The sequence below is a fragment of the Lissotriton helveticus genome, chromosome 9 (assembly GCF_964261635.1).
Source record: "Lissotriton helveticus chromosome 9, aLisHel1.1, whole genome shotgun sequence".
NCBI lineage: Eukaryota > Metazoa > Chordata > Amphibia > Caudata > Salamandridae > Lissotriton > Lissotriton helveticus.
Window position 1 is genome coordinate 224,939,811 of NC_136070.1, and position 26,156 is coordinate 224,965,966.

At 47.1% G+C, this 26,156-nt stretch overlaps 1 protein-coding gene across 1 annotated transcript in view; it reads right to left on the minus strand.

Annotated features, from left to right (window-relative positions):
* Positions 1-26,156, minus strand: part of GEMIN2 (gem nuclear organelle associated protein 2) — a 263,441-nt gene that overhangs the window by 199,144 nt on the left and 38,141 nt on the right. Inside the window, exons 2-4 of the mRNA XM_078659764.1 lie at positions 20,465-20,549; positions 17,856-17,945; positions 4,388-4,447 (exon numbers count right to left, since the gene is read on the minus strand). Of these exons, the coding sequence (XP_078515890.1) occupies positions 4,388-4,447; positions 17,856-17,945; positions 20,465-20,549 (235 nt within the window). The remainder of the gene's footprint in view (positions 1-4,387; positions 4,448-17,855; positions 17,946-20,464; positions 20,550-26,156) is intronic.

Sequence of the window (26,156 nt, forward strand, 5' to 3'; positions counted from 1 at the left end):
CTTTGGTAAGCTGTCTGGTCTTAAAGTAAACTGGTCTAAATCCGGTTTATTTCCACTGCGACAGGGGGAGATGCGACCTACCACCTGCCCGTTGCTCAATTGGGAGCCTAATTGCCTGAAATATTTGGGAGTGCATGTGTACCACAAGGCGGCGGATATGCTGGAGGGCAATGTGGGCCGCTGTATTCGAGCACTGAGGGGCAGCATTTCCTTTTGGACCACCCTCCCGCTCTCGGTAACGGGGCGCATTTCATTAGTGAAAATGATAGCTTTGACACGCCTTCTTTACTGCTTTCGCACACTGCCAGTGTGGATACCCAGATCTGTCTTTCAACAGCTGAGATCGTTACTGATTTCGTTTCTTTGGGGCACGGGCAGGCGTAGGATAGCTTTAGCCACGCTGCTTCGGCCGAAGGATGAGGGAGGACTGGCGGTCCCGGATTTTGAGCTCTATTACCTGGCGGCTCAGTTGCAGATTTTCACGCAGGAAGTGGCGAGGGTGTATCGGGGGCCGGAGCACGAGAGGGACGGGGGCACCCCCCGCCATGTTCTGGCGTACATCACCTTGCAGCAGAGGCTCGCCCTCAGAGATTTATCTCTAGAGGAACAGACGTTTAGACTCTGCTGGAACAGAGTGCAGCGACGAGCGGGAATGCGGCGCATGTACGCACCTGAGATACCCCTGGGCATGGTGACGGCGCTCCCCCACGGCAGAGATTGGTCGCACCTACTGGTGTGGGAGGACGCTGGGCTCCAAATGCTAGGGGACCTATACGAAGATGGGGCGTTAATTCCATACCAAACCTTGCAAGATCTATTTGACCTCCCGAGGGGGGACTTTCTGATGCACGCTGCTGTGACCAGAGCTATACAAGCGCACTGGGGGGGAAGGGCTCCTGGAGCCCGCTACGTCCATGGCTTGCCAATATACTATGATGGCAGCTGGTACTTATAAAGCGGTGACGTGCCTTTATTCTAGAATGCTGCGTGAAACTTTGCAACCTTTAACAGCACTCAAAGCCAAGTGGGAGTTGGATCTCCAGATGGAGATCCCTGACACCACTTGGGCGCAATTGGTGAGGAGAGCAAGGAAGAGCACGAGAAACGCACGTTTCCAACTGATAAATTTTTATATCCTCCACAGAGCCTACCTCGCACCAGGGAAAATCGGGAAGTATTTTGGAGCAGAGAACGCGGCATGCCCTAGATGTAATATGGCAGGGGCGGACCTGGGCCATATGTTAAGGGACTGCTTGCACCTGTGGGACTATTGGCGGGAGATCGGCGAGACACTAAACGCAGTAACGGACAGGGAATTACAGTATAATAAGGCTGTTGGCATGTTGCATTGGTTTCCGCACACACCCAAGAATAGGATCACGAGTAACTTTCTAGATACGGGTCTGATCCTGGCCAAGAGAGAAATAACAAGAAATTGGAAATTGAAGAAGAGTCCTACGCACAGGCGATGGGTTAATGAGTTTCTCAAATGGGCGGTGAGTGAAAGTACACTCCGGTATCAGCTAGCTCGCCGCAAGTCCGACGACAAGGCACTGGAAGCGGCAGCGGCGTGGGAGACATTGGTGCAGGCCTTGCGAGACAGCACGTTGGAGGAGGAGGAGGGACTCTCCGACTTAGGAGCTGAAGCCCCCACAAACACACCAGGTGCACTTTCACCATAATTGATCAGGTAATCCTGATAGTACTCATACACACACATTAACAGCGCATTCAGGCGTAGGTGGGGGCACTTATGGGTGGGAGGGAGAGGGACTTAGGGAGCTAAGAAGTTGGGGGGGAGATGGGGTTTGGGGTGGGGCATAAAAGCGGACTGAATAAATACTTGCATGAAGATTACTAATGTTTAAAGGTTGCTGAGAATGGTGATCCATCGTTTGACGCCGCCCGACCTCCGGGTTGTGGGCTTACAGGCCGTGTACAAAGACCATTTGGATAAGGAAAACGCACTAGCGTTGGCAGTGCAGATCTTTATAAAAGTATGCTGTATATCTTGGTTCTGCAATAAAAACCGTTTAAAAAAAAATGTATGTATGCACTCACATTTAATATTAGGCACTTTGCCTTAGGGGGAAACATTCTTTACAACGCAACTAACACAACGCACTACCATTACAACGAAACTTTTACAACGCAGGATCCATTACAACGCATGCCATTACAACGCATTCCATTACATCGCAGCTGCTATTACAACGCATGCCATTACAACGTAAGTATGGGTAAGTATTTAATTTTAACCCTACACCATCCAACACTTACCCTACTATTATGCCCCCCTGGTGTTAGAATAGTAATTTTAACCCCTACACTATCCAACACTTAGACTATAAATTACTTACCCATACTTGCGTTGTAATGGCATGCGTTGTAATAGCAGCTACGGTGTAATAGCATGCGTTGTAATGAATCCTGCGTTGTAAAAGTTTCGTTGTAATGGCATGCGTTGTAAAAGCATGCGTTGTAATGACATATATCCACCTTAGGGCTATAGGCCCTATTGTAGGGGTGACTTACAAATATCACATGCAGTGTTAGGGAACATGGCACACAGGGATGTGGTTAATGTCATGTTTTCACTTTTCTCTGCACCATGACACGCAGTCTGCAATGACAGCTTTGCATGGGTTTGGTGAGGGGTCCCTTAGGGTGGCACAATTTGTGTTGCAGCACTCAGGGACCCTCTTTAGCACCTCAGGCATCATTTAGTAGGGACTTTTATAGAGTGCTAAAGGTACTGTCAATTGAAGGGAAACAATTGACAGTTTTTGCGAAAGAGATATGGCACTGGGGAGCTGGTTAACAGAAACCCAGTGCACTTCCAGTCGAAATCATATCATACACCAGGAAGAAAGTGGGGGTGACCATGTCAAAAAGGGGCACTTTTCTACAGGTGCACAGTAGGCTGTGGGAAAAAGAGCTAGAACTCTGAGAATAGTAGAAATGAAACCGAGCTGCAAGGTGAAACAAGTTACCAGGAACAATGGAGCGAGGAAGGAGGCATCAACGTAGGAGGATGGAGTTGTGTGAGGGATAGCAGTAATTTTTCATTTATGGTTTTCAATCAGGGGTGGGATGAACCGAGAATCAGAGCCGAGCAACATGAGACTGAGCACCAGGCGTTGTCTGAGGCTGCAAAGGGAAAAATGGAATGCCCCTGCCACCAAATACGTTCCTTGGAATAAAAATGGCAAGCACATCATGTAGTGGTAAGATGAAAATCTGGATCTGCATAGACCTTTTACTGAGTGTGGAGTGACACCAAGGACCACAGCATGGAGTAGGAGACCACACAGGGATCAACAGGCTCTGGTTCACTTCAGCACTGTTCTTTAGTATTGTGCACTCACTCCAGGATGTTGGAAATACAGAAGATGTTGTTGCAGCAGCACTGACAGTTGGACAACAGTTGTAGGCTGCTGCTGCTACATAGATGTGAGACAGATAGTACCGCTAGATCATCGATTAGTCAAAAGCATACAGAGACATAAGTCCGTTTCAGAAGAATGAAAAGTCACATAAACGGACATCGACCGGAGGTCAAACAAGAGAGACTAATCATTGGACAAGGAATGAAAAAAAATATAGCGAATAATGTGCCCAGGAAGGATGAGGGGTACGAGAAACAGCACAGAGCTGAGAAGGAGGGGCTGCAATACAGTCACTGGAATTTAACCATTAAAACAAGCAGTCACACCTCCTAGTTACGGAAATCCAAATAAAAAGTGACACAACTAAGAGAAACACCAGGAGCATAGGCTCCCTCCCTGTATGGGTCATATGGGTGGGGGGGTGGGGGGGGACAGGACAACAAGTGCTACAATACTTAAAGCACTAACAGGGAGTGACACCTAGCCATTAGGATACAGTCATCCTAAGATTAAGAGCTCCCTTATTTTTGCTTGGGGACCAAGGCTGCTGACAAAGGGGCACCCCCTCGAACCTTCATATTCAGTGCATGATATAGTTGTGAAAAGAGTAGGCTGCAAAGTAGTAATTTAGTATCCTTCTTATCCAGGGCAAACAGAGGTCACTCCATTTTGCCCCTCAATGCCTGAATTTACAGTATATTAGCTACATAGGTGATGACTTGGCTGGTCTAAAGTTGTCAACTGATATCAAATAGGAGTTGTACATGCAAATAAGTCAAGTATTGCGCAGATAACATTTGACAGGTAAGTGTGTCATATTTTATAGCAACCGAATGGTTTGCGAAAGCAGTAAATGTAAGCATTGGTCATGAACAAGGTGTGCTGTATTAAGCCTCTTTAATTATACATCATGAACAAGTGCTAAGTAAAGTCCAAACTAAGAAGGTCTTAAATAAAAACATACATGGTTACACAACATCTTTAAAGATCATACATACCATTGCCACATTGCTATCCAAAGGTTGTGACGTCCAATGACTTCTGTGTTTGTACAAACTCTGTTTTATGGAAAGACAAAACAGATTCACATTGGACAATTCTATAAAGGATGTTTTTATTGTGTCTGCCCCCTACAAACATTTGCACTCAGGCTGCCTTCTTGTTTTACTTGCAGTTAGCAGTTATTACAGATGCATTTTAGATCTACTGAAACAGATTGTTCTGGTGAAAGTTCAGCAACTAGTATTTTGAACAGCTATGTAAAAGTATATCACAGAAACAGTGGCTCATATATGCATGTCTACACAGCAAAGCGAACATCAAAAGTGCATGCTACCATGAAATTAGCCATCCGTAGAGGAAAGAGGCAAATCTTTATCGCCATTCGAAACTCAGTGGTGGAGAATCTTTTTTGGAAGACCAGTCTGAAGAAGATCTGTTATGAGCCAACGGTGGATCAAACCATGCAAGCACTTCTAGCAGTACCAGGGTATCAATGCATTCCCATGTATTTGATGACGCATACATGTCAAAAGGACAGTAACGTGGATAAGTTACATATTTTTAAAAATTCAGTCTGCCGCTTGCCTACAGGTAGAACACCTGGCAGTTTTGTCAGGCCACAGACAAGACTTGACATTATCTGATTTGGACTGACCAGAGCTGGTGTACAGATCAGAATGGGAATCCAATAGTCTAGCTACTGGCAAGATCTAGCATGAAAAAATAAACTAAATAAAAAAATCCAACAAGCCAATGACTACTTGCCTATATTCAGGAAAGGTACATTGCAGTGATAATAAAGAACATGTTACATACCTTTGGTAACTATATATCTGTAAGAGACATATATTAGTTATACATTCCTTACCTTAGCATTACTCCCAGGCATCAGACTGGGTCCGGAGAATTTTTCTTCAGCAATACCCCTGCACGTCGGTAGGTGGCGTCGGTCGACTCCCCGATTGTCGTTGGCGTTGTGATTGCCGGAATGATGCCGCTGTATCTATTTAGACACCCCACCTGCATGGTGACGTCAAGTCAAGTCAAGTCAGGATTTATAAAGCGCGCTACATACCCATAGGGTCTCAAGGCGCTTGAGGAAGGGGGGGGGGGGGAGTTACTTGTCGAATATCCAAGTTTTAAGTTGTTTTCTGAATGCCAGGTGGTTCTGAGTAAGGCGTAGGTGAGTGGGAAGAGAGTTCCAGGTTTTAGCTGCCAGGTAGGAGAAGGATCTACCTCCCATGGTGGCTTTGTTGATGCGAGGTACAGTGGCAAGGGCTTGGTTGGAGGATCGTAGCTGACGGGAGGGGGTGTAGAAGGAGTGTTGAGGCATTCGGGTCCAAGTTCGTAAAGTGCTTTGTGTGCGTGGGTTAAGAGGCGGAAAGTGATCCTCTTATTTACGGGGAGCCAGTGGAGGTTTTTCAGGTGACCAGAGATGTGTTCTTTACGCGGGATGTCTAGTATGAGCCTGGCTGAGGCGTTCTGGATGCGTTGGAGTTTTCTCTGGAGTTTTGCGGAGGTACCGGCGTATAGGGTATTTCCATAGTCCAGGCGGCTCGTGACCAGTGCGTGAGTAACCGTTTTTCTAGTTTCGGTGGGGATCCAGCGAAATGTCTTTTTGAGCATGCGAAGAATGTTGAAGCAAGATGATGAGACGGCGTTGACTTGTCTGGTCATCGAGAGTGAGGAGTCCAGAATGACGCCCAGGTTCCGTGCGTGGTCCGTCGGGGTGGGTGCTTTTCCAAGGGCCTCTGGCCACCAAGAGTCGTCCCAGGCGGAGGGGGAGGTGCCTAAGATGAGGACTTCTGCTTTGTCTGAGTTAAGTTTCAGACGGCTGTGCTTCATCCACTCGGCTACTTCTTTCATTCCTTCGTGTAAGTTGTTTTTGGCGGTGTTAGGGTCTTTGGTGAGTGAGAGGATCAGTTGAGTGTCGTCAGCGTAGGAGATGATGTTGAGGTTGTGTTGGCGTGCGATGGCTGCGAGGGGGCTCATGTATACGTTGAAGAGGGTGGGGCTGAGTGAAGATCCTTGTGGCACGCCGCAGATGACTTCAGAGTCCTCTGACTTGAAAGGAGGGAGCCGGACTCTCTGAGTTCTTCCGGTAAGGAACGAGGTGATCCATTCCAGTGCTTTTCCTTGGATTCCGATGTTTCTGAGGCGCTGTAATAGGGTGCTATGACAGACTGTGTCGAAGGCTGCTGAGAGGTCGAGGAGGATGAGAGCGACTGTGTCTCCATTGTCCAATAGAGTTCGGATGTCGTCTGTTGCTGCGATGAGTGCGGTCTCAGTGCTGTGTTTGGCTCGGAATCCGGACTGTGAGGGGTCGAGGGATTTGTTGCTTTCGAGGAAGGTGGCGAGCTGGTTGTTGACAGCTTTCTCGATGACTTTGGCCGGGAAAGGAAGAAGCGAGATGGGGCGGTAGTTTTTGAGTTCGGTGGGGTCAGCTGTGGGTTTTTTCAGAAGGGCGCCGAGTTCTGCGTGTTTCCAGCTTTCCGGGAAGGTGGCGGAGTTGAGGGAGCAGTTGATGACGTCTCGAAGGTGTGGAGCTATGATGGAGTCTGCTTTGTTGAAGATGTGGTGAGGGCATGGGTCAGTTGGGGATCCTGAGTGGATGGAGTTCATCAGGCGGATGGTGTCCTCAGTTGAGATTGGGTTCCAGTCATTAAGGGTGTTCAAGGGAGGTGAAGTTCCTGCAGTAGGTTGAGTGGGTTGGTCTCCGGGTCGGTTGTCGAAGCTGTTGTGAATGTCTGCGATTTTGTTGTGGAAGAAGTGTGGCTCACTGGTTAGAGGAGGCAGACCTGGAAGCAGAGGTCAGCCCGGGACCAGGGTTCAATTCCCGGCTCGGCGGGGTCTTGAGTCCTAAAATGTCCATGGACTCGACAATTCTCGCTCCGGTGCCTACTCGATTCACGGGTTCACACTCTGCGACTCTGGGCAATAGCTTGCTTAATCTCCACAACGGCCCCTCGCGGCGGGATGCCTGGCTTTCACCTTGCGGATACCCTGCCGGGGTTATCTCACAGGGGAATACCAGGACGGGTTCCCTAAGCAAGCGCTTAGAAACCGCTTGGTGATTTGCGCTATATAAATTCCTGTACATTTACATTTACATTTACAAGAAGGAAGCTAGTGAGTCGCATAGGGCTTGGGAGGGGGTGATGTCGTTGGAGTTGGCTGATGGGTTGGTAAATTCTTTGACGATGTTGAATAATTCCTTGCTGTTGTGGGCGTTGTTATCTAGTCGGTCTTTGAAAGCGGCTTTCTTGGCAGATCGGATTAGTTGGTGGTGTGTGCGGGTGGCGTTTTTGAAGGCGTCCTTGGTGCTGGTGTTTGGGTCTTTTTTCCAGGCCTTCTCGAGGGAGCGACAGAGTTTCTTGGATTTCTTAAGATCATCGTTGAACCAGGAGGCGTTTTTGCTGCCAAGCTTGATTTGACGTTTTTTCAACGGTGCTAGGATGTCGGCGCTGTTGGATAGCCATTGGGTGAAGTTAATGGCTGCTTGGTCGGGGTTTGAAGAGTGGACAAGAGGGTTTTGAAGGAGCGATGAGGAGATCTGGTCGATGGTGATTTTGTTCCAGTTTCTACGCAGGGTGGGTTGAGGGTGGTTGTGGATTGTGGTCTTATTGTAGATGAAGTGAACGCAGCTGTGGTCCGTCCAATGAAGAGCTGTGGTGTGGCTGAAAGAGACATGTTTGCTGGAGGTGAAGATAGGATCGAGCGTGTGACCTGCAATGTGGGTGGGGGAAGTGACAAGTTGTTTGAGTCCGAGGTTGTCCAGAAGGGTGGTGGCGCTGTTGTCATTGCTCTTTTCCAGGTGAAAATTGAGGTCTCCTAATAGGATGTAGTCCTCGGAGGGGAGGGCGTGTGGGGTGATAAAGTCAGCGATGTCGTCATTGAATTGTGCACGGGGTCCAGGGGGCCGGTAGAGGAGGGTGCCTCTGAGTGTGGTCTTGGGGTCGGTGTGGATCTGGAAGTGAAGGTGCTCGGCGCTGGCAAGGTTGACGTCTGAGCTGGTTGAGATGCGGATGGAATTCTTATGGACGATGGCAATGCCTCCTCCTGTGTGCTTGACGCGGTCTTTACGGATGATCTTGTATCCTTCTGGGATGGCAATGGTAATGTCTGGGGCTGAGGATGCGTTCATCCATGTTTCTGTTAGGAAGGCGACGTCCGGTGAGATGGTGTCTAGTAGATTCCAAAGGTCGATGGCATGTTTGTGGACTGAGCGGGTGTTGAGCAGGATACATTTTAGGTGGTTGGTGTCAGGCCTCTGTATGGCGTTGGTGGATGCGGAGATGGTTTTGGTGCCGTCGAACTTGCATGAGTAGCATGAGAAGGGTCCATGGGTGTGTCCAGGGGCGGCTTGGATGCAGTTGGGGCAGCGGCCCGGGTTAAGGGCTAGGAGGGTGGTTGCATCGTACGTAATGCGGGAGGGGTGGGTGATACGAGGGCCAGGGGGTTTGGCGCTGGGCGCGGTCCAGGCGCGGACGGGCGTAGACGGGCTTACCTTTGGCACACCTTCGGCGCGAATGGGGCACGGACGCTGCGCGTGAACGCTGCGCGCAAATGCATCTGACATATGTGGATAGTGGAAGGGGAGGGGCGAGGGAGGGTCAGCAGGGAGGCGGGGTGGAGATCAGGGGAAGGAGTCAACAACAAACAAAATGGCAGCAGCAAGCAGGCAATCCCAAAACAGCACAGGGGCACAATGGAGGCGAGCGCGATGCAAATTCACAGCACAATTGCAGGCAATAATGTAATTTCAGGCAGCACGTCACTGACTAGGCGCTTCTATTAAATTATACAGAGATCTAAAGAAATGCTCGGCGGTCGGGGTGTCACTGACTAGGCGCTTCTATTAAATTATGCAGGAGATCTAAAGAAATGCTCGGCGGTCGGGGCGATCTAGCGCTAATCACTGACTAGGCGCTTCTTTTAAATTATGCAGGCTCAGGCAGGGAGTGAGACCGGGTCTCGGCGTTTACGATACCACATCCAGGAGGCAGGGAGCAGTGAGTGAAGCGACCGCTTCTGCTGAAAGCAGGACGGTCACAGCGCGAAAGAGGTGGGGCAGCGAGGTCAGTATCAGTGGGAGGGAGGGTCAGCAGGGAGGCGGGGTGGAGATCAGGGGAAGGAGTCAACAACAAACAAAATGGCAGCAGCAAGCAGGCAATCCCAAAACAGCACAGGGGCACAATGGAGGCGAGCGCGATGCAAATTCACAGCACAATTGCAGGCAATAATGTCATTTCAGGCAGCACGTCACTGACTAGGCGCTTCTATTAAATTATGCAGGAGATCTAAAGAAATGCTCGGCGGTCGGGGTGTCACTGACTAGGCGCTTCTATTAAATTATGCAGGAGATCTAAAGAAATGCTCGGCGGTCGGGCGATCTAGCGCTAATCACTGACTAGGCGCTTCTTTTAAATTATGCAGGCTCAGGCAGGGAGTGAGACCGGGTCTCGGCGTTTACGATACCACATCCAGGAGGCAGGGAGCAGTGAGTGGAGCGGCCGCTTCTGCTGAAAGCAGGACGGTCACGTCAATTCTTTACACTAAATTCCACGCTAGAAGCGCAGAGCCATGCAAGACACTGACTACTGGTGCACAAAACTAGGCACCTGAAAGGGAGTCCCTTGCACTAGAAGACCATTCGCAGAACAGGGGGGGCGGGGGGGGAGGAGGATGGTTGGGGTGATAAGGAATCTTTAACTAATATACGTCTCTTTCAGCTATATCGTTACACAAGGTAAATAACTTGTTCATCTGAAAGAGACTATTAGTTATAGATTCCTTACCTTAGAATAAATACCGGAGCAATACCAACCCCGGAGGTGGGTCTGCGAACCAAGTTCACACCAGATAGTCCTGGAGAACTGAACGGCCAAAGAAAACGTCTCTCCGATGCAGGCAGCAATGTTTAGTGAACGTGTGCAATGATGCCCAAGTGGCTGCCTAGGAGAGGTCATCGAGGGCGACTCCACGTCCAAAAGCAGTAGTGGCTGCCGTCTCCCTGGTGGAATGGGCACGCATCCTTTTTTGACCAAGGAATAACAGATTTTAACGCAAAGAACGACCCATCAAGAGATGGTTCGTTTTTGCACGGCCCGACCTTTCTTGGCACCCACATAGCCAACAAAGAGCTGATCATCCACCCGGAATTGTTTTGTGCGATCCAGATAAAATGATAGCGTGCATTTTGGATCCAGACGGTGGTGCCTCTCCTCCTCTTTAGAAGGATGCAGGGGTGGGAAGAAGGTGGGAGAAGTGATGGTCTGTCCTATGTGGAAAGAGGTAACCACTTTGGGAAGAAAAGAAGGTCTAGTTCGAAGGACAAACTTGTCTGGATGAACAGCAAGGAAAGGTGGTTTAGAAGAAAGAGCCTGAAGCTCACTCACCATGCGAGCAGAGGTGATGGCAACCGGAAAAGCAGTCTTTAAGGTCAAGAGTCTGAGTGGAAAATTATGAAGTGGCTCGACAGGAGCACACATAAGGTAAGTTAAGACCATAGTCCCACTGGGGCATTACAAAAGGAATATGAGGGAAGAGGTGAGTAATGCCCTTAAGAAATCTATTTACAATAGGGGACTTGAAAAGAGAAGGCTGATCAGGAAGATGAAGAAAGGCCGAAATGGAGGAAGGATAGCCTTTAAGGGTGCCCAGAGCAGAGCCCTGCTGGGCCAAAGAAAGAATGAAGAGAAGAACCTCTGAAAGAGGTGCAGAAAATGGGGGATCCAGAGCCTTTGCTGTGCACCATGCCAAAAATTGGCCCATCTACAGGAGTTTACAGTCTTAGTGGAGGGTCGCCTGGCTGCCAAGATGACATTACAGCCTTTGGGAGGAAGGTCAAAAGCTGTCGCCACTCAATCTCCACGCAAGCAGCTGGAGGCTGGACAGGTTTGGGTGGAGGACAGTACCCTGCTGCTGCAGCAACAGACGATCGTCCCAAAGAGGCAGTCTGATCGTAGGAACGATGGCCATGTTCAAGAGCTCGGGATACCAGACTCTCCGTGCCCAATCCGGAGCCACAAGAATAATTTGGGCCCAGTCGCGCTTGATCTTCAGCACTCTGGGTAGAAGTGGTATAGGCAGAAAGGCATATAGAAGACCGCAATTCCACTCGCGACGAAAAGCGTCGCCGAGCGAGTTCCACCTAGGAAAATCCAACGTGCAGAACTTCTGACATTGCATATTCTCTTCGGTGGCGAACAGAACCAATGCTCTCCCCACTACGGACCTTGCACCACATGCGAGTGAAGACACCATTCTTGATCCAACATGCGTTCAGGGTATCTGCCAGGTGTTGAACCACCAGGGACATGCCCTGATGTTCCAGCCACGTCCAGAGGCGGAGAGCCTCTTGACATAGGGTCCACAACCCCACCCCGCCCTGTTTGCTGCACATGGCGGTGGTGTGGTCTGAACACCTGCACTACTCTTCCTTTCACAGAAGGAAGGACTGCTTTCAGTGCAAGACGGAGTTCCAGCGGCCTCTGATCTACGCCTCTCACATGTGGCCGCCCCATCCCAGAAGTGACGCATAAGTCACCACTATGAGGGCTGGTTGGGGGATCTGTCGTTGACCCAGTCCAGGCTCGTTAGCCACCACTGCAATTGGTGAGCAGTGCCCTCCGAGATCTGGACACAATCGAAAAGATTCCCCCGATGCTGCGCCCACTGGAACTTCTGGTCCCACTGCAGAGCCCGCATATGCAACCAGGCATGGTCCACCAGCAGGATGCAGGAGGATATGAGGCCCAGTAGCCTCAGGGTCATTCTCACCGAAATCCGGGATAGAGGCTGAAACATCGGCATCATAACCTGAAAATCCCGGACTCGCTGGTCTAGAGAATAGGCGTGAAACTGTGCTGTATCCAGAACTGCTCCAATGAGAAGGAGATTCTGAGAGGGAATCAGGTGTGACTTTGCCACATTGATAGTGAATTCCGAGTGCCGTAACTTCCGGTCCCAGAACCGGCTCTAAGCAGACAGTCTGAGAAGGACGGAGAAGGACCATGACCTCGAGTGATTCAAGGATTCTAGAGTGATGGACAGATTCTTGGTCCTCGCTGCCACCTCTCGTCCTGTGCAGTCTGCCTTTTGCCCCTTTCGTGGCTACGCATGGTCCTTCTCCGTCAGGGACAGGTACTCGCTTAGCAGCTCCCTTGGCCAAGAGAGCCGTAACTTCCTGACGGAGAGATCGTTTTATACTTAAAAGGCAATGCAGTAGATGAAATTTGCATATCTATGAAGCTATCCCGCCTCCTATATTTTGTTCTCTCCAGTGTAGATAAAGCACACTTTACTGTGTTTATGGTAAATATACCAAAAAACATGAAGTGGTCAAGTAAATAGGGCGAAAGACGCAATTACTAGGGTGGTGATTTGAAGCATTATGAGGCAAGTACCTAACCTTGATTGAAGCTCTCGAAAGTGAACTGAAGTCATTGTAGCAACAAGAGATTTTAAACAAGAAAAAGAACAGGAGCGGGTTCTTCTGCCTGTAGCACAGGAAGTGAGGAAAGTACGATAGAGGAGGTGAGGGGAGGAGTATGAGGATGGGGTGGAGGGGGAAGGGGAACTTGAAGGAAGGAGGAGAGCTGGGATGGAGGCAGATTCAGCCCTGCAGCTGTCTGTTTACATGCTTGAGCTGGAAGATTCTGCACTCAGCATGAGGAGTGAGCCCCCACACCCCTAGAGCACTCAGTGTCCAGGAAGTGGCTAGGCAGTACATGCAGTCAGAGGGCGCAAAGGGGGAGGCAGACACCCCCCTCCAAAATAGCGTAATGGTCATTAAGAAAATAGTGTGTAGTTTATGTTGTTTGTCTAGCTGCTGGCTTTTAAGTTTATAGCTGAACATATATCACTATTTAAACGGCTGCAGATAAAATAGCCGCAGTGAATTGTGCTGAACTTTAATATTAAGGCGACAATTGAAAATGGTCACTCAGAGCGCATGCCCTTACTTATTACCTCTGATGAAAGCTGCCTCGGGCCCTCCAAAAGTGTCAGTCACTTGAATTTACTATGTTACTAAATCCTGATAAATACAGAGCGAAAGAAAAAACATGTTCACTGGAAGGCGATGGCATGATTGGCAGACATACAAGATTAAAATAGTAAAACCTAAAACTGGGTGCTGTGCTAAAACATGAAGCGCGGAGAACGAGCATTTATGGTTTATGTGTGCAGGAGGGCAGGATAGCAACCGCTCTGTGGGTTTCGTAAATGGGACCTTAGGAGGATTTCCACCCAGGGGATGTTATGTAGGGCACTACGCTTAAATCCTTTCAAAGGCTGCAGTCTGATTACGATCATCATAAATCCCAGTTCCACTGTTACCTGCAACTCCGACATGCTTTGGACCCCCTGATTCGACGACTGGAGACCCTGCCTGAGTTCCATCCGTTGGAGGGCCGCCTACTGATGGGAGACAATGGGGGAAATCACAAAATCAGGCAAATTTACTAGACACTCTACACACACCAAAACCACTATCCACAAAACCAGAGCAGCTTGGGCAGCCGACCAGCCGGCCCTCACGAATGATGACTAGGCTGAAGCCCTGGCTAGCCCTCTGTACGCTACGATGTCCACCAGATATAGACTCATTAAGTTTAAGTACCTCCATAGGAAATCATCTCATGGAAATCATCATCATCATCTCATGGAAATCATCACCTCATGGAAATCATCACCTCATGGAAATCACAGCAGCTAAGAGTCCCAATATTGCCAATGACATTTTCCATGTGACTGGTCGGACCACCACGCCATCACCTTTCTCCTACCTGGCACCCACAAGACTAGGGTATCGCAACTGGTGATTCCTAAACGCTGGATCAGAGACACTAAGAACCTGGACCGCAGAGTACTCGAGGCTCGCTGCAAATCAAACCTCCCCTTCCCCCTCGCATATCACAACAGTCAGCGGCCTCAATGATCACTATTCTGCGTCTATCTTATACATTCTGGATGATCTAGCCACACTAAAGTTGAAAAGAACCCAAATCAAAGACAGAAACCCCTGGTTCACGAGATCCCTTAACAACGGGAGGAGAGTCCTCCGACAAGCTGAACAATCCTGAAGGCAGCACCCCTCTGCCGCCCATCTAAAACTCCTGCACCAGGAAAGAAATTCCTACAACAGGAACATACTCAAGTCCAAAAAAGACTTCTTCAGAACTGCACTAGAGAAGGCCAAGAACAGACCCCAAAAGCTCTTCGAACTAGTCAAACCCCAATCCAACAAATTGGCCAAAACTTCAAAAGAAACTCCCAAGTCTCTTATATCCTCAGAGGAATTCTCCTCCTTCTTCGCTGCCAAAATCTCAGCTCAACTGAACTCAACTCCATCACATACCCCCAAACACCTCTCGACCCGCATTCTCCAGACATGTCACCCCCTACAGGCTTCACCCAAAAACCATGCTCACTGGACTGACTTCAAACTCTACGACGACGACTCAGTGTCCAAAATCCTATCTTCCCTAAACCCTAATAACCATTTTAATGACCCGCTTCCTTCAAACTGCCTAGCTGCCGTCGCCCAATCCATTATTCCTAGCTGGACTACAATAATTAACGCCTCTCTCAGGCAAGGAACGATGCCCGACTCTCTAAAAGCCGGCCAAGTCCTCCCCATTCTGAAAAAGCAGTCACTGGATCCAGCCTCCCCTGACAAATTCAGATCTATCTCCAACATCCCCCTCTTAGCCAAAATGATGGAGAAAGGTGTCCAACAGCAGCTAAGTCAACACATCAACAACTTCCACCTGCTTGATGACTTCCAATCTGGATTTAGACCAGGGCACAGCACCGAAATCACTATGCTCCATATCATTGATGATGCTCTCCAAGCCCTTGACCAAGGCAAAACCGGTCTCCTAATCCTCCTGGACCTATCCTCGGCCTTCGACACGGTCAACCATGAAAAACTACTTGAGCACCTCAAATTCAGGATGGGTTTGGATGGCACTGTTCTAGAGTGGTTCAGATCCTTCCTCCATAACCGGTCCCAGAGACTCCTTGTCAACGGCAACCTATCTGCACCATCCCCTGTCACGGTTGGAGTCCCTCAAGGATCAACACTTTCCCCCACCCTCTTCAATCTTTAACTGGAACCGCTAACCAAAGTACTACGCATTGCTAAGATCTCCTATCTTATGTACGCTGATGACACTCAGATCTACATCAAAACCTCATCTCTCGAAGAGATCATCTCCCTGAACAAAGCCTTGAAACTCACTGTCCAAAGGCTCGCATCCAATTAACTCAAACTCAATGCAAAGAAAACGGAATTTCTCCTGATCGCCCCACCTAACACCAACCCTGAGATTAATTCATGGATTAAGACTATCACAGCCTTGAATTGCCCATCAACCATCGTGGATTCGGCCAAATCCCTGGGAATCACCCTCGACAGCAATCTGAACATGCGGGACCACATCAATTCAATGGCCAAATCAGCCAGATTCCACCTGAGCTATCTTAGGAAACTGAAACCCTTCCTCGATACTCTCGACCTAAAAATGGAAGTCCAAGCACTTGTCATTTCTAGACTGGAATATGGCTGTTCTCCCCTCTCGGGTCTACCCAAGATCTCCCTGGCACCTCTAAAAGCCTGCCTGAACGCGGCCGCCAGACTACTCACCGGCACGAGGAAATACGACCATATTTCCCCGCACTTGAAAGCTCTCAACTGGCTTCCCCTGGAGGCAAGAATACAGCTCAAAGTAGCATGCATCACGCACAAGGCCTTATATTCTAACTCCCCTTCATATCTGAGGCAGAACCATGTGATTTCCAGAGGAATCAGAAACTCCCGATCTGCCAGAGACTTCCTGCTCCAACCTGCACGCTTTCAGAAAAAAAGAAGAAAAAAAACTACAATCGGGCTTTCTCCGGGGCTGCTCCAAGAATATGGACCCTCTCCCACCGGAGATCAGAAGAATACCCTCTCTGACTCGCTTCAAAAAGGGTGCCAAATCATTCCTCAAGGGCAAATATCTTGTTTAAACTTTGCCTCCACCACCACCACGGCCTTGATCTATTGCCATCTATTGCCTCCCTTCAGATTAGCTAGCTCACCCAATCAGAAACCTGGGGCCTTGTTGCGAATATTGGTTAACGTAATCCATAAATATGTTATCTCATCTTGATTATTTGGATATTTATTTGATAAATACGTGCCCTATCTCCCTCATGTACCCTGCACCCTGCCCTCCTTCATTCGATCCATAACTGGATGATGCTATGCCTACTCTGTACATGGCTATGTTTTCCTGTAAAGCGCTCTGATACCGTAACAGGTCAAGTTCGCGCTCTATAAAACTCAAATAAATAAATAAATAAATACACTCACCACAGGTTATGGAAAATGGGTGCAATCCAGTCACCCATATGCCTCCGCTGCCGATGGCTCTTTTCTTCATACGGTGTGGAGCTGCACGGCAATTCAGCCATTTTGGACTAACGCAACGTCCTGCCTGGGCTGTGTCCTGGCGTGGACTAGTCTGCTTGACCCCCAGACTGGTGCTATTACATAGCACAGATGACAAGTGGGGGGGGGGGGGGCGGTTACAAACAGCTTTTTTTATTCCTGGGCCTCATCTTAGCCAAAAGGGATGTAGCACAACACTGGAAAGACCCGCCCCCACCCAGTGTAACTAACTGGAAGAAGGCAATGGACAGGTGCATTAATGCAGAAATTGTAGTTTTTCAGGCGAGAGGGTACCCACAGAAACAGGGAAAGATCTGGTCTTGTTGGGCTGCCTACTGAGGCATAGACCTGCCCCTAATGTTGCAGTTTGCAACCCATGACCCCATTGAAAGATTGGTGGTTAGCAACTCACCTATTTAATGCACTGCCTTGGACTTTGTGGCTAGTAATTTATATATAATGAACTTGCAATGCTCTACATGTGTGTATAGTGCTGTTTGTAGTTTGTTGTTTTGCGACCTCATTGGGCTCTAATCAATGTACCATTGTTTTTTTTTTATTTCATACATTTAATTTGGAATATCACTGCTGGGCTTCGCCTATTTGGTACGCTGGAAAAATCAATACAATTTGTTGTTAAAAAAAACGGAAAAAAAACATATGGAGACCACATATAATCCATGTAACGGAACCTCTCCTAACCATGGTAGAAAGAGAACACAGAGCCGCCAACTGTCAGAATGCTCTACAATCTCTTTGTATGGTAGCCAATTCATTTCCTGACAGGCTTGCTTCTTCTCCATTGTTTTGTTAGTGAAGCTTCATTTCTTATACTCTCTGTTACTGATGTACTCGAACAAGTCTAAAAAACAGGAGGCTAAATAACACCACTAATTTTTTCTCAATTGCATTCGCAATAGCCTTAGATCCGGTTAACCCACTTTGGGTGGGGAGGCAAAAGAGGTTGCAGGTTACCTCCACCAGTTTCTACAGTAGAAATGTAAAATAAAGTTCATCTTTACCTGGCGAACAGCTGAAAACTGAGCCACTTGCTGCTGCTGCCATTTTAAACTTGGGCAAAATCCTTCAGGGGCTGGCTGGCATCCAGAGAGCTACAAAACAGAGGTTACAAACGGTTTGTCGAGATAGTCCTATCAGTCCTAGCGAGGTTTTCTTTTTATTAATCAGAATAACAGATTAGAGAATACCTATAGGCTACAGAAATCAGATTAAGTGAAAGCTGCAGAATGTGAGAACGTGCACCATGCTTTTTCCCCACAGTATTTATGGGATCCACATGCCACTCTAAGCACCAGGAGAGAGACTGATTTAAAACCTTGTGTTTGGTGAGCACGACCCCTCTAAAAGTACTGAAGCCAGCTTCAAAAGTAGGTAGAAGAGGAGCGGGTGGACTGGATTCAGGTTGAGTGGAATGGAGTGGAGTGGATGGGGAGGAGTGTGGTGGATTGAAATGGGGTGGGGTGGACTGGAGTAGATTAGATTGAGGTGGGGTGAATTTGGGTAGATTGGACTTGTGTGGGGTGGACTAGCTTGGAGTGGGGTGGATTGGAGTGGAGCGAATGGGATGGGGCTGATTGTGGTGGGCTGGAGTGGGGTGGATTGAACTGGATTGGGGTAGATTGGATTGGGGGAGGGGGACTGGAGTGGGGCATACTATTTTGGGTTGGAGCAAACTGGGGTGGAGCAGACTGCTTTGGACTGTAGCAAATTGTTTTGGATTGGGGCAGATTGTAGAGGTGCCAATTGCTTTGGATTGTAGTGGGTGCATTGGAGAGGGCTGGGAAGTGAGTGGGGTGGATTGGAATGAGGTGAATTGGATTGAAGCGGGGCAGACTGAAGTGGACTGGAGCGGGGCAGACTGGATTGGATTCAGTCTGCTCTCCTTTATCAACAGGGTAAAGTCCTATTCAGAATTTCCTTGAGTATTCCATCATTTCAGACTGAATTCCATTATTATTCCTATAACGGATGTCTTTTAATCTGCAATTATGAGTGACAGAAGCCAAAGATTGTTAAACTGTGTGCCATACATGTGCCTCTGGAACAACATTTAGATAATGTACTTCACTAGCCTCTGTAAGAAAACTGATTCAAGAGACATCAAAGATCCTCTATGGTGCCACTTCGGCCCATGCCTGAGCCAGTTAGGACACACCATTGGCCTGTGCCATACAAATCGATGCTGGTGAGCAATGTATTCTCCAAGGTGGGCCAGAGTCAGATAGAACATGTCCTCACAGCCAGCAACATGTGTTACATGATTCACACAAGGTAAGAGACAGAGGGAGAAATAAAACAATCTGTTCTCACTTTCTTGATCAAAGATAAACACACTTGTTCCTATCTCCCCATGCCATATCTTGAGGCTACAATATAGGACTATCTTTGTGGGATCCTGCCACCAGTGGCGTAGCGTGTTGGTGGGTGGGAGGGGGGTGCTTGCCCCAGGAGTACAAATGTTAGGGGCACAAACGTTTTTTAAAGAAAAGTGAAAGGATATTTGCAGGCAACCCGTGCTATGCCGCTGCTTGCCACTGTCAAGTTTCAAACCTCAATTCCTCGAAAATCTAACTCCCCTTCCCTGATTAATGTGAACCTCCCCTCCAGTCATTCCTTGTATGACAGCTGACAGCTTCTGATCTTTGGTCAATGTATGTCAGATCTGGTCAAATAATGTTTATTGTTCTTGGGAAATAATTATGTAGGCACACCTTCTCTGTACCTTACCTGGCTGGCAGGAGTAAGAAGGAACCCAATTATAACTCACTGAAGGTAGTCCACAACAAGGAGCAGATCGATTTGGTAAACAAAAGAAGTTTGCAAAAACAGACATTTTTCCATTAATTAGTACAATGTCACAAGAATGGTGTTTCTAAGCAGTTCCTATCCAAACGTATAACATAAGTTGGAGTTTGAAACTCAGTAAGCTTACTCAAAAACGCGCAAGCAGTACATTTTACATGTCTGAGTCTTAGCATTATACCGCTGGCCTTTGGCACTTCAAGGGACTTGTACAGCAGACTTATTTGCTGTCAATTACTATTTAACTGTGGAAACGGGCAATTTGATACAGCGGTCCCGCCCAGAGTTTCAGAACAATAGGTTACATAGTCAAATAGTAACGTTTTTGCACCCAAAATAATTTTTATTAATAGCTTAAACAGTTGTTTGCTTTTTGTGTTGCAAACAAAACAAGTTAAGTTTTAAGATTCTGACAAAATGGCTATCTATATTTCAAACTGGTGGTTATCCACCACGTTCTTGCGAACTTAGTTAATACACTGACTATATAGGAAGGCTTTTAACTATTTAAACAACAGTGAGTTTGCGGAGGAGTCAGTTTAACCCAAGCACATTTGGAGTGTCACACATATGCCAGGCAGAATATAATGAGAAATGCAGGAATGCCTAGTGAGCAAATGAATAGCTGAATAAAATATGTCTCTTTTGTATCTGGGAGCAATTTATCAATCTAGTACACATTTTGCTCATACATTGGAACTTCACTAGCATACAGGCCACACAACTTAGATTTTGCACGACTAAATTTAAAGTGTGAAGTAAAAAATTAAAAAAATTAAAATCCAAAAAATAAACAAAAAAACGTTACCGAAATGTTGACAGTTTGCTTCTTTCTCAGTTTCTTTGGGTCTATCTGTGCCACAACCACATCTGGGCATCGGGCTGCTTCAATCCTAAAAATGAAACAATTATTTCATTATTTTCATGCATGTTTGAAGCATCCTTGGGCTAAACAGTTTCTGAACTTGTAATAAAGAAAAAAAATGTTAAAAAAAAATAAAAAATTTAAATGGTACTACAACTATGCAGAATGGTTTTCCAGAAAACGTACCATTAGAAAAGAGGCTTTTTTAGGCCCACATTTTCATTTCTACTGCTAACGAGTCCATGAAAAAGGGGACACCGCAATTACAACGCAGTCTAAACCAAGCATGCAAATTACGACCCGTACTTACAGCGCTGACTATTACCACAAAAAAAATATAAGTATATCCGTATTAAGGTAAATGTAGTATGCGTGTATATATTTGTTATGACAAGGACGTTTTTAGTGTTTTGGGTGGGTGGGTGTGGCTTTTTGTTGGCAAGAGAATTTTTGGGGTGGGTATGGGATTATGAGTTAAGAAAAATATATATTATATACACATACATATATCAAAACATTACCCTTTCAGGCATAGAGTGACGCATAAATTATGCAAAAAAAATAAGCAGAGCACTCAACACCAGCAACACTCTAGGTCTGCTCACCTCAAACGTCTGCTTTTCTATCAAAGATGTATATATGTACGCATTTAACACTGTGGGCACAGGAATCCTATTTACTGCCCCTAATCATGTATATTGCCACGGATGGAGAATTAATGATACAGTTTTGTTAATAAGGACATAGTTCTGCTTCAGTAGTTGTAAGAGTTTTAATTGTAATTCAGTAATACAACACAACAGCCAGAAGATGGGTTACGTACTCGCTGCAGGCTGAATCAATAATGCTCAAAATGTCAAATGCCCGCTGATGTCATGCTTAGCCAGCGTGAGGGCAGGGAGGCACGTGGCAGGACGGGGGCCTAAAGGGAACAATAGGAGGCAAAGGTAATTGTCCAACACAACACATCTCCTTGCGGAGGAAAACAAAGTAGGGGTTCGTATTAAAGAGAAGGAGTATAACCACTGATAAACAAAGTCTTTGTACTTGCTGGGCTTCACAATACTTCGGCCTCGCCTACTGACACATACTGCTTCCTTCGCTGTGTCACCTTCTTTTCCATGATCTTCCTCAGACTATATGTTGCTCTCAGTACCCGTAAAATCCTCAGCATTGTTAATGACGTGGTCTCCTTCTTTCTCAATGACTTCCTCAGGATCCAGATCTTCCTCTGACTGGCAACCGCTCACTCCGCCGTATGACTCGGACGAACTACTTGAGCCTGCGTCTCTGTATTCCCCGATGGACTCAATGTGCGCCTGGTCAGTACCAACCACGTTGCTATTGTATTGGGATAATGCAGGTGGGCAGTTCCCTTCTTCCGACTCAGATTCCTCATTGATCAACCAGTCACAGTAATCCTTCTTATTAGTGTCCTCCTGTTCCTTATTTTGTGGCGATTCGGCAGTGCTCTGATAATTTGTTCTATCGTCCCTTTCTCCCTCTGTAGATGTATAAGCTGATAGCACGGATGCATGTCACACTTTCCCATCACTAAAGAAGGCAGAATTGCAGAAGACTTTCTCCACTACCAACAGTTTAGAAAATCTATTTGGCCCCTTTTCAACAAAACCACTTTCTAACCCTCACTCTGTCGCCCTCTTTGATAATGATTTCTTTGCTCTTATGTTTTTTATCATATCTTTCCTTACATGTCCCTTGTTTCTTTTGAATGCTCTCCATTTCAGATGCATTCGTCTACTCTGCTCTCCTTGCTGTTTTGAGCCATCCAATGTTGAAAGGGCTGGTGTGAGTGCTCTCTCTCCTGGCTCAATCCTGTATGCCCAGATCATTTTGTACACTTTTCATTCAACACAGTCCATTGTTGTTAGCAAGTTGTACCGTGCCTTTTATTACTCTATTGAAGGGTTCAACCGCACCGTTTCCTGCGGGATGATACACCGACATAGTTTTATGTTTAATTCCATTCCTTTCCATGAACTTCTTGGAGCACCCTGATGTGAATTGGCTTCCGTTGTCACTAACGGCAGTTTTAGGTATGCCTTCCCTGGTGAAAACTCTATCCACAGAAGTGACTATATCCTGTGTCTCCACTTTAAGGCATATCTTAATCTCAGGCCATTTAGAAAAAAAATGGTCCACCATGACCACAATGTGTACATGTTCTTCCATGTACCTTACGGGTCCCATAATGTCTATGCCCACTCTCTCATGGCATGCTAATCCATTGTGCTATGCACACGAGGGTTCGAACCCCATCTTCATCATCAATGTTAAGAAGGACGCGGTTTTGCTTCAGTAGTTGTACACGTTTTAATTGTAATTCAGTAATACAACACACCAGCCACAAGATGGGTTACATACTCGCTGCAGGCTGAATCAATAATGCTCAAACTGTCAACTGTTAAAGTAAACAGTCAGCTGGCATTCTAGAATGCCAGCTGATGTCATGCTTACTTAGCCAGCGTGAGGGCAGGGACGCGCCGGGACGGGGGCCTAAAGGGGACAATAGGCGGCAAAGGTAATTGTCCAACACAACAAGTTTCCATGTGACAAGAGAAAAATGTATTTGAACTCAGGAGATTTGAAATTTACTTTTTAAGTTCGTATTGTTGGGAGAAGAGCAGCGGTAATTGGCGAGCAGCTGCAACTGCTGCCATAGTCACTCGTGCCTCACGTGACTTGGAACAAATTGATTAATAGTAATCAGCAGCACAGTACTTTTTAAACTCTGCTTTCTTTCTTCAATTTCGATGGGCAGTTGTGGGTGAGTTTGTTGCTTTCTTTTCCTTTCACCTGGAGAGCAATTTTAAGACCTTTCAAATGACAGTGTTTCTGCTCACGGACGTGAACTTGACGTAATACATAGGGGTAGTGAGGAGGACAACGACTGAAAGAAGGAGACACCGCGGCGAGGAGGAGGGCGGCCTGAAGACAGAAGAGAAGGAACGTGGTTTAAAAAAAAATAATAATAATAAATTGTGTGGCTGGAGCGGAGTTCCACTGAGTTTTTTTTTACTCAGTGGAACTCTGCAGAGCACCACTCTGCATACTGCACCTAGGGTTAATTTTGCCATCCCAATCCAATCTTCAGTCTGATGTTTCCCTACGTCTTATCCCTCAAATCTCAATCAGCTGACGGTTCAACACTTATCCAATAATTTCCATTCATGGTTCACTACTGCATCTTCCGCAAAGTGATATGAAGTAATAGTCGGTTTCAATTCTCTTCAGTCACTTTTCTTATAGGTTACTTGTCATGGCAGTATGGTAAAAAGTCTGCGTTTGTCATCGCGTCCGTTTCAAAGGTGATGGTTGTGAGAGGTATTTACTGGCATTCAAAGAAATACTAGGTAGTTTCCTGGTGCCTTAGCTTGGCACTTGCAAAAAATAAATCATTACCCTATAGTGGAAAAGCGCTCTGCTCCTCTCAGTATCCCTTGGTGCGGATCCTTCAATGTATGGGCAGAGGCAGAAAGCGTGGCCCTCTACAGAGAGGAGTCTAGAGGCATAGGCTGGTGGCAGATAGCCACAGACTGGTACGCCCTGGTGTCCATGCGGACCTATGCACCAGGTTACAAGGGCTCATCCTCCTGAACACCTTTACCATTCTCCTGAGACTGCATCAACACCCCCCTTCGCCCCATTAGACCAGCGATTCATTTCTTAAATCGCTGAGCCTCGATGTCCCTCGACAAGCAGCCCAGCACTCCTCTCATTGGTCGCTCACCTTACCATATACTGGGACTGAGACTCTCCTCCTTCAAAGACTTACTCTCGAGCTGATCTTCTGTGTTTTCACTATTGTTTTACCATTTTGCTTAAGTGAGCTAGCACAATTTTTGTGGGGTCGTATTTTATGTCTAACATTGAAGCCTTAGCCTCCAAATGCCGAACTACTCACACAACTTGTGGGAGCATCCTTTAGTCCAACTGCTTTACTAACCTTTAATTCATCTACAAAGACACGTGTGCCACTTTCAGGAGGTTTGGCACTTTACCAAACTCTTTCAATGACTTTGAGATCTGCAGTGTTCCCAAGGTTCGAAACTACATGAACCAAATAACATTCAGCACAATAGAATATACAAATTGTGAGAAAGTGCCATCTTTCTTGCCTTGGTATGCCCCCACTTTTTTTCTGAACTGCTGATGTGCTTTGACTAAGTGTTCCCTGGGTCCCTGCCAATCAGGTACCCAGGGCCTGTGTTCCTTCCCTAAAAAGAAAAGCATCTCTGGCCACCTGTCAGCCCCTAGTAAATGGAACCCTAGGTACCCAGGGCATGGTGACCAGAGAAGACCCCTGAGGGCTGCAGCACTTATTGTGCCACCCTCAGGGGCCCTATACCCTGGCACCCACACACTGCCTTTGTAGGCTGAAAGCCTAAGTACAGAACTAAAAAAAAAAAAAAAAAAAAGTCGACATGGCACACATCCCTGTGTGCCATGCCCACAGAACCCACTGCCCTGGCATACTTCAGTCACCCCTCTAGCCGGGTGCCCTATGCCAGAGGTGAGGGCACAGGTGCAGGAACCCTGTGTCCCTGCAGTACCCAGGGCCAATCCTGGGCACTGTAAGTGCAGTGATGCCATTTAAGAGTATATGGTGCTGGGAGGTTGTCATTACGAACTCCACAGCACCATAATGGCTACACTGAAGACTGACAAGTTTGGTGCCAAACTTCTCAGCACATTAAACCCGCACGGATGCCAAAAGCCCCCTGAACCCAGCCGCCAGAGTGCCCCTGGCTGTGACCCCTTGGCCCTATCCTACTTTCCCCCCCCCCCTTGCCCTGAGCAAGTGACCAGGAGCCCAGCTCCCAGAACCGCGTGGCCTGCTAGCCAGCAGCCACCAACCGAAGGCCCCCTTTCCCTCATCAGATAACATTGGGCCTACCTACCTCTGCACCCGGCCGCCCCTGCCGCTGGGACAGAACTAACTGTACTCACCTGACCCTGGGGGACCCCGAGTCTATGCCCAGAACCCTAACTTCACCAACCAAGTACTCACCTGAAAACCGGTAATTCACTTACCTGCCCATGGATAACATTGACCCATTTTGACTCGAAAATTTTCTAAGTGTGAAGTTTTGAAAACTGAAAATATTCCTATAAAATCAGCCAAAGTCCGAATTCGAAAGTGCTCACCTGTGACCAGGAGAGAAGCCAGTGCTGCACCTTTCAGCCCAGTACTGAACCGCAAAAGTAATCCCTAGCGGGTTTACTAGTAACCTGTATTTTCTCCATAGGAACCCATTGTCTGCTTTTCTATGAAATTTCTTCTGTCTACTTTTGAAAACTGCAAATATTCTTTAAAAATAGTATGAAATACTGAAACGCAATTACCTACCTGTTTTGAGTTAAGCCCCCAGTGCTGGCCCTAGGAGACTGGTGCTGGGTTACAAAAGTAACGCAATTGTACTTTACCTGCAACCTGAATTTCCTCCCATTGAATAACATTGTCAGAAGTACATTAAAAAGTTTCTAAGTGGGAACTTTTAAAACAGCTTTATATTCATGAAAATTCATCACAGTAACTAAAACGTTTTTGCTAATCTGGTTTCAGCTTAGACCCTAGGACTGAATCTAAGATCTAGTCCTGGAACTACCAAAG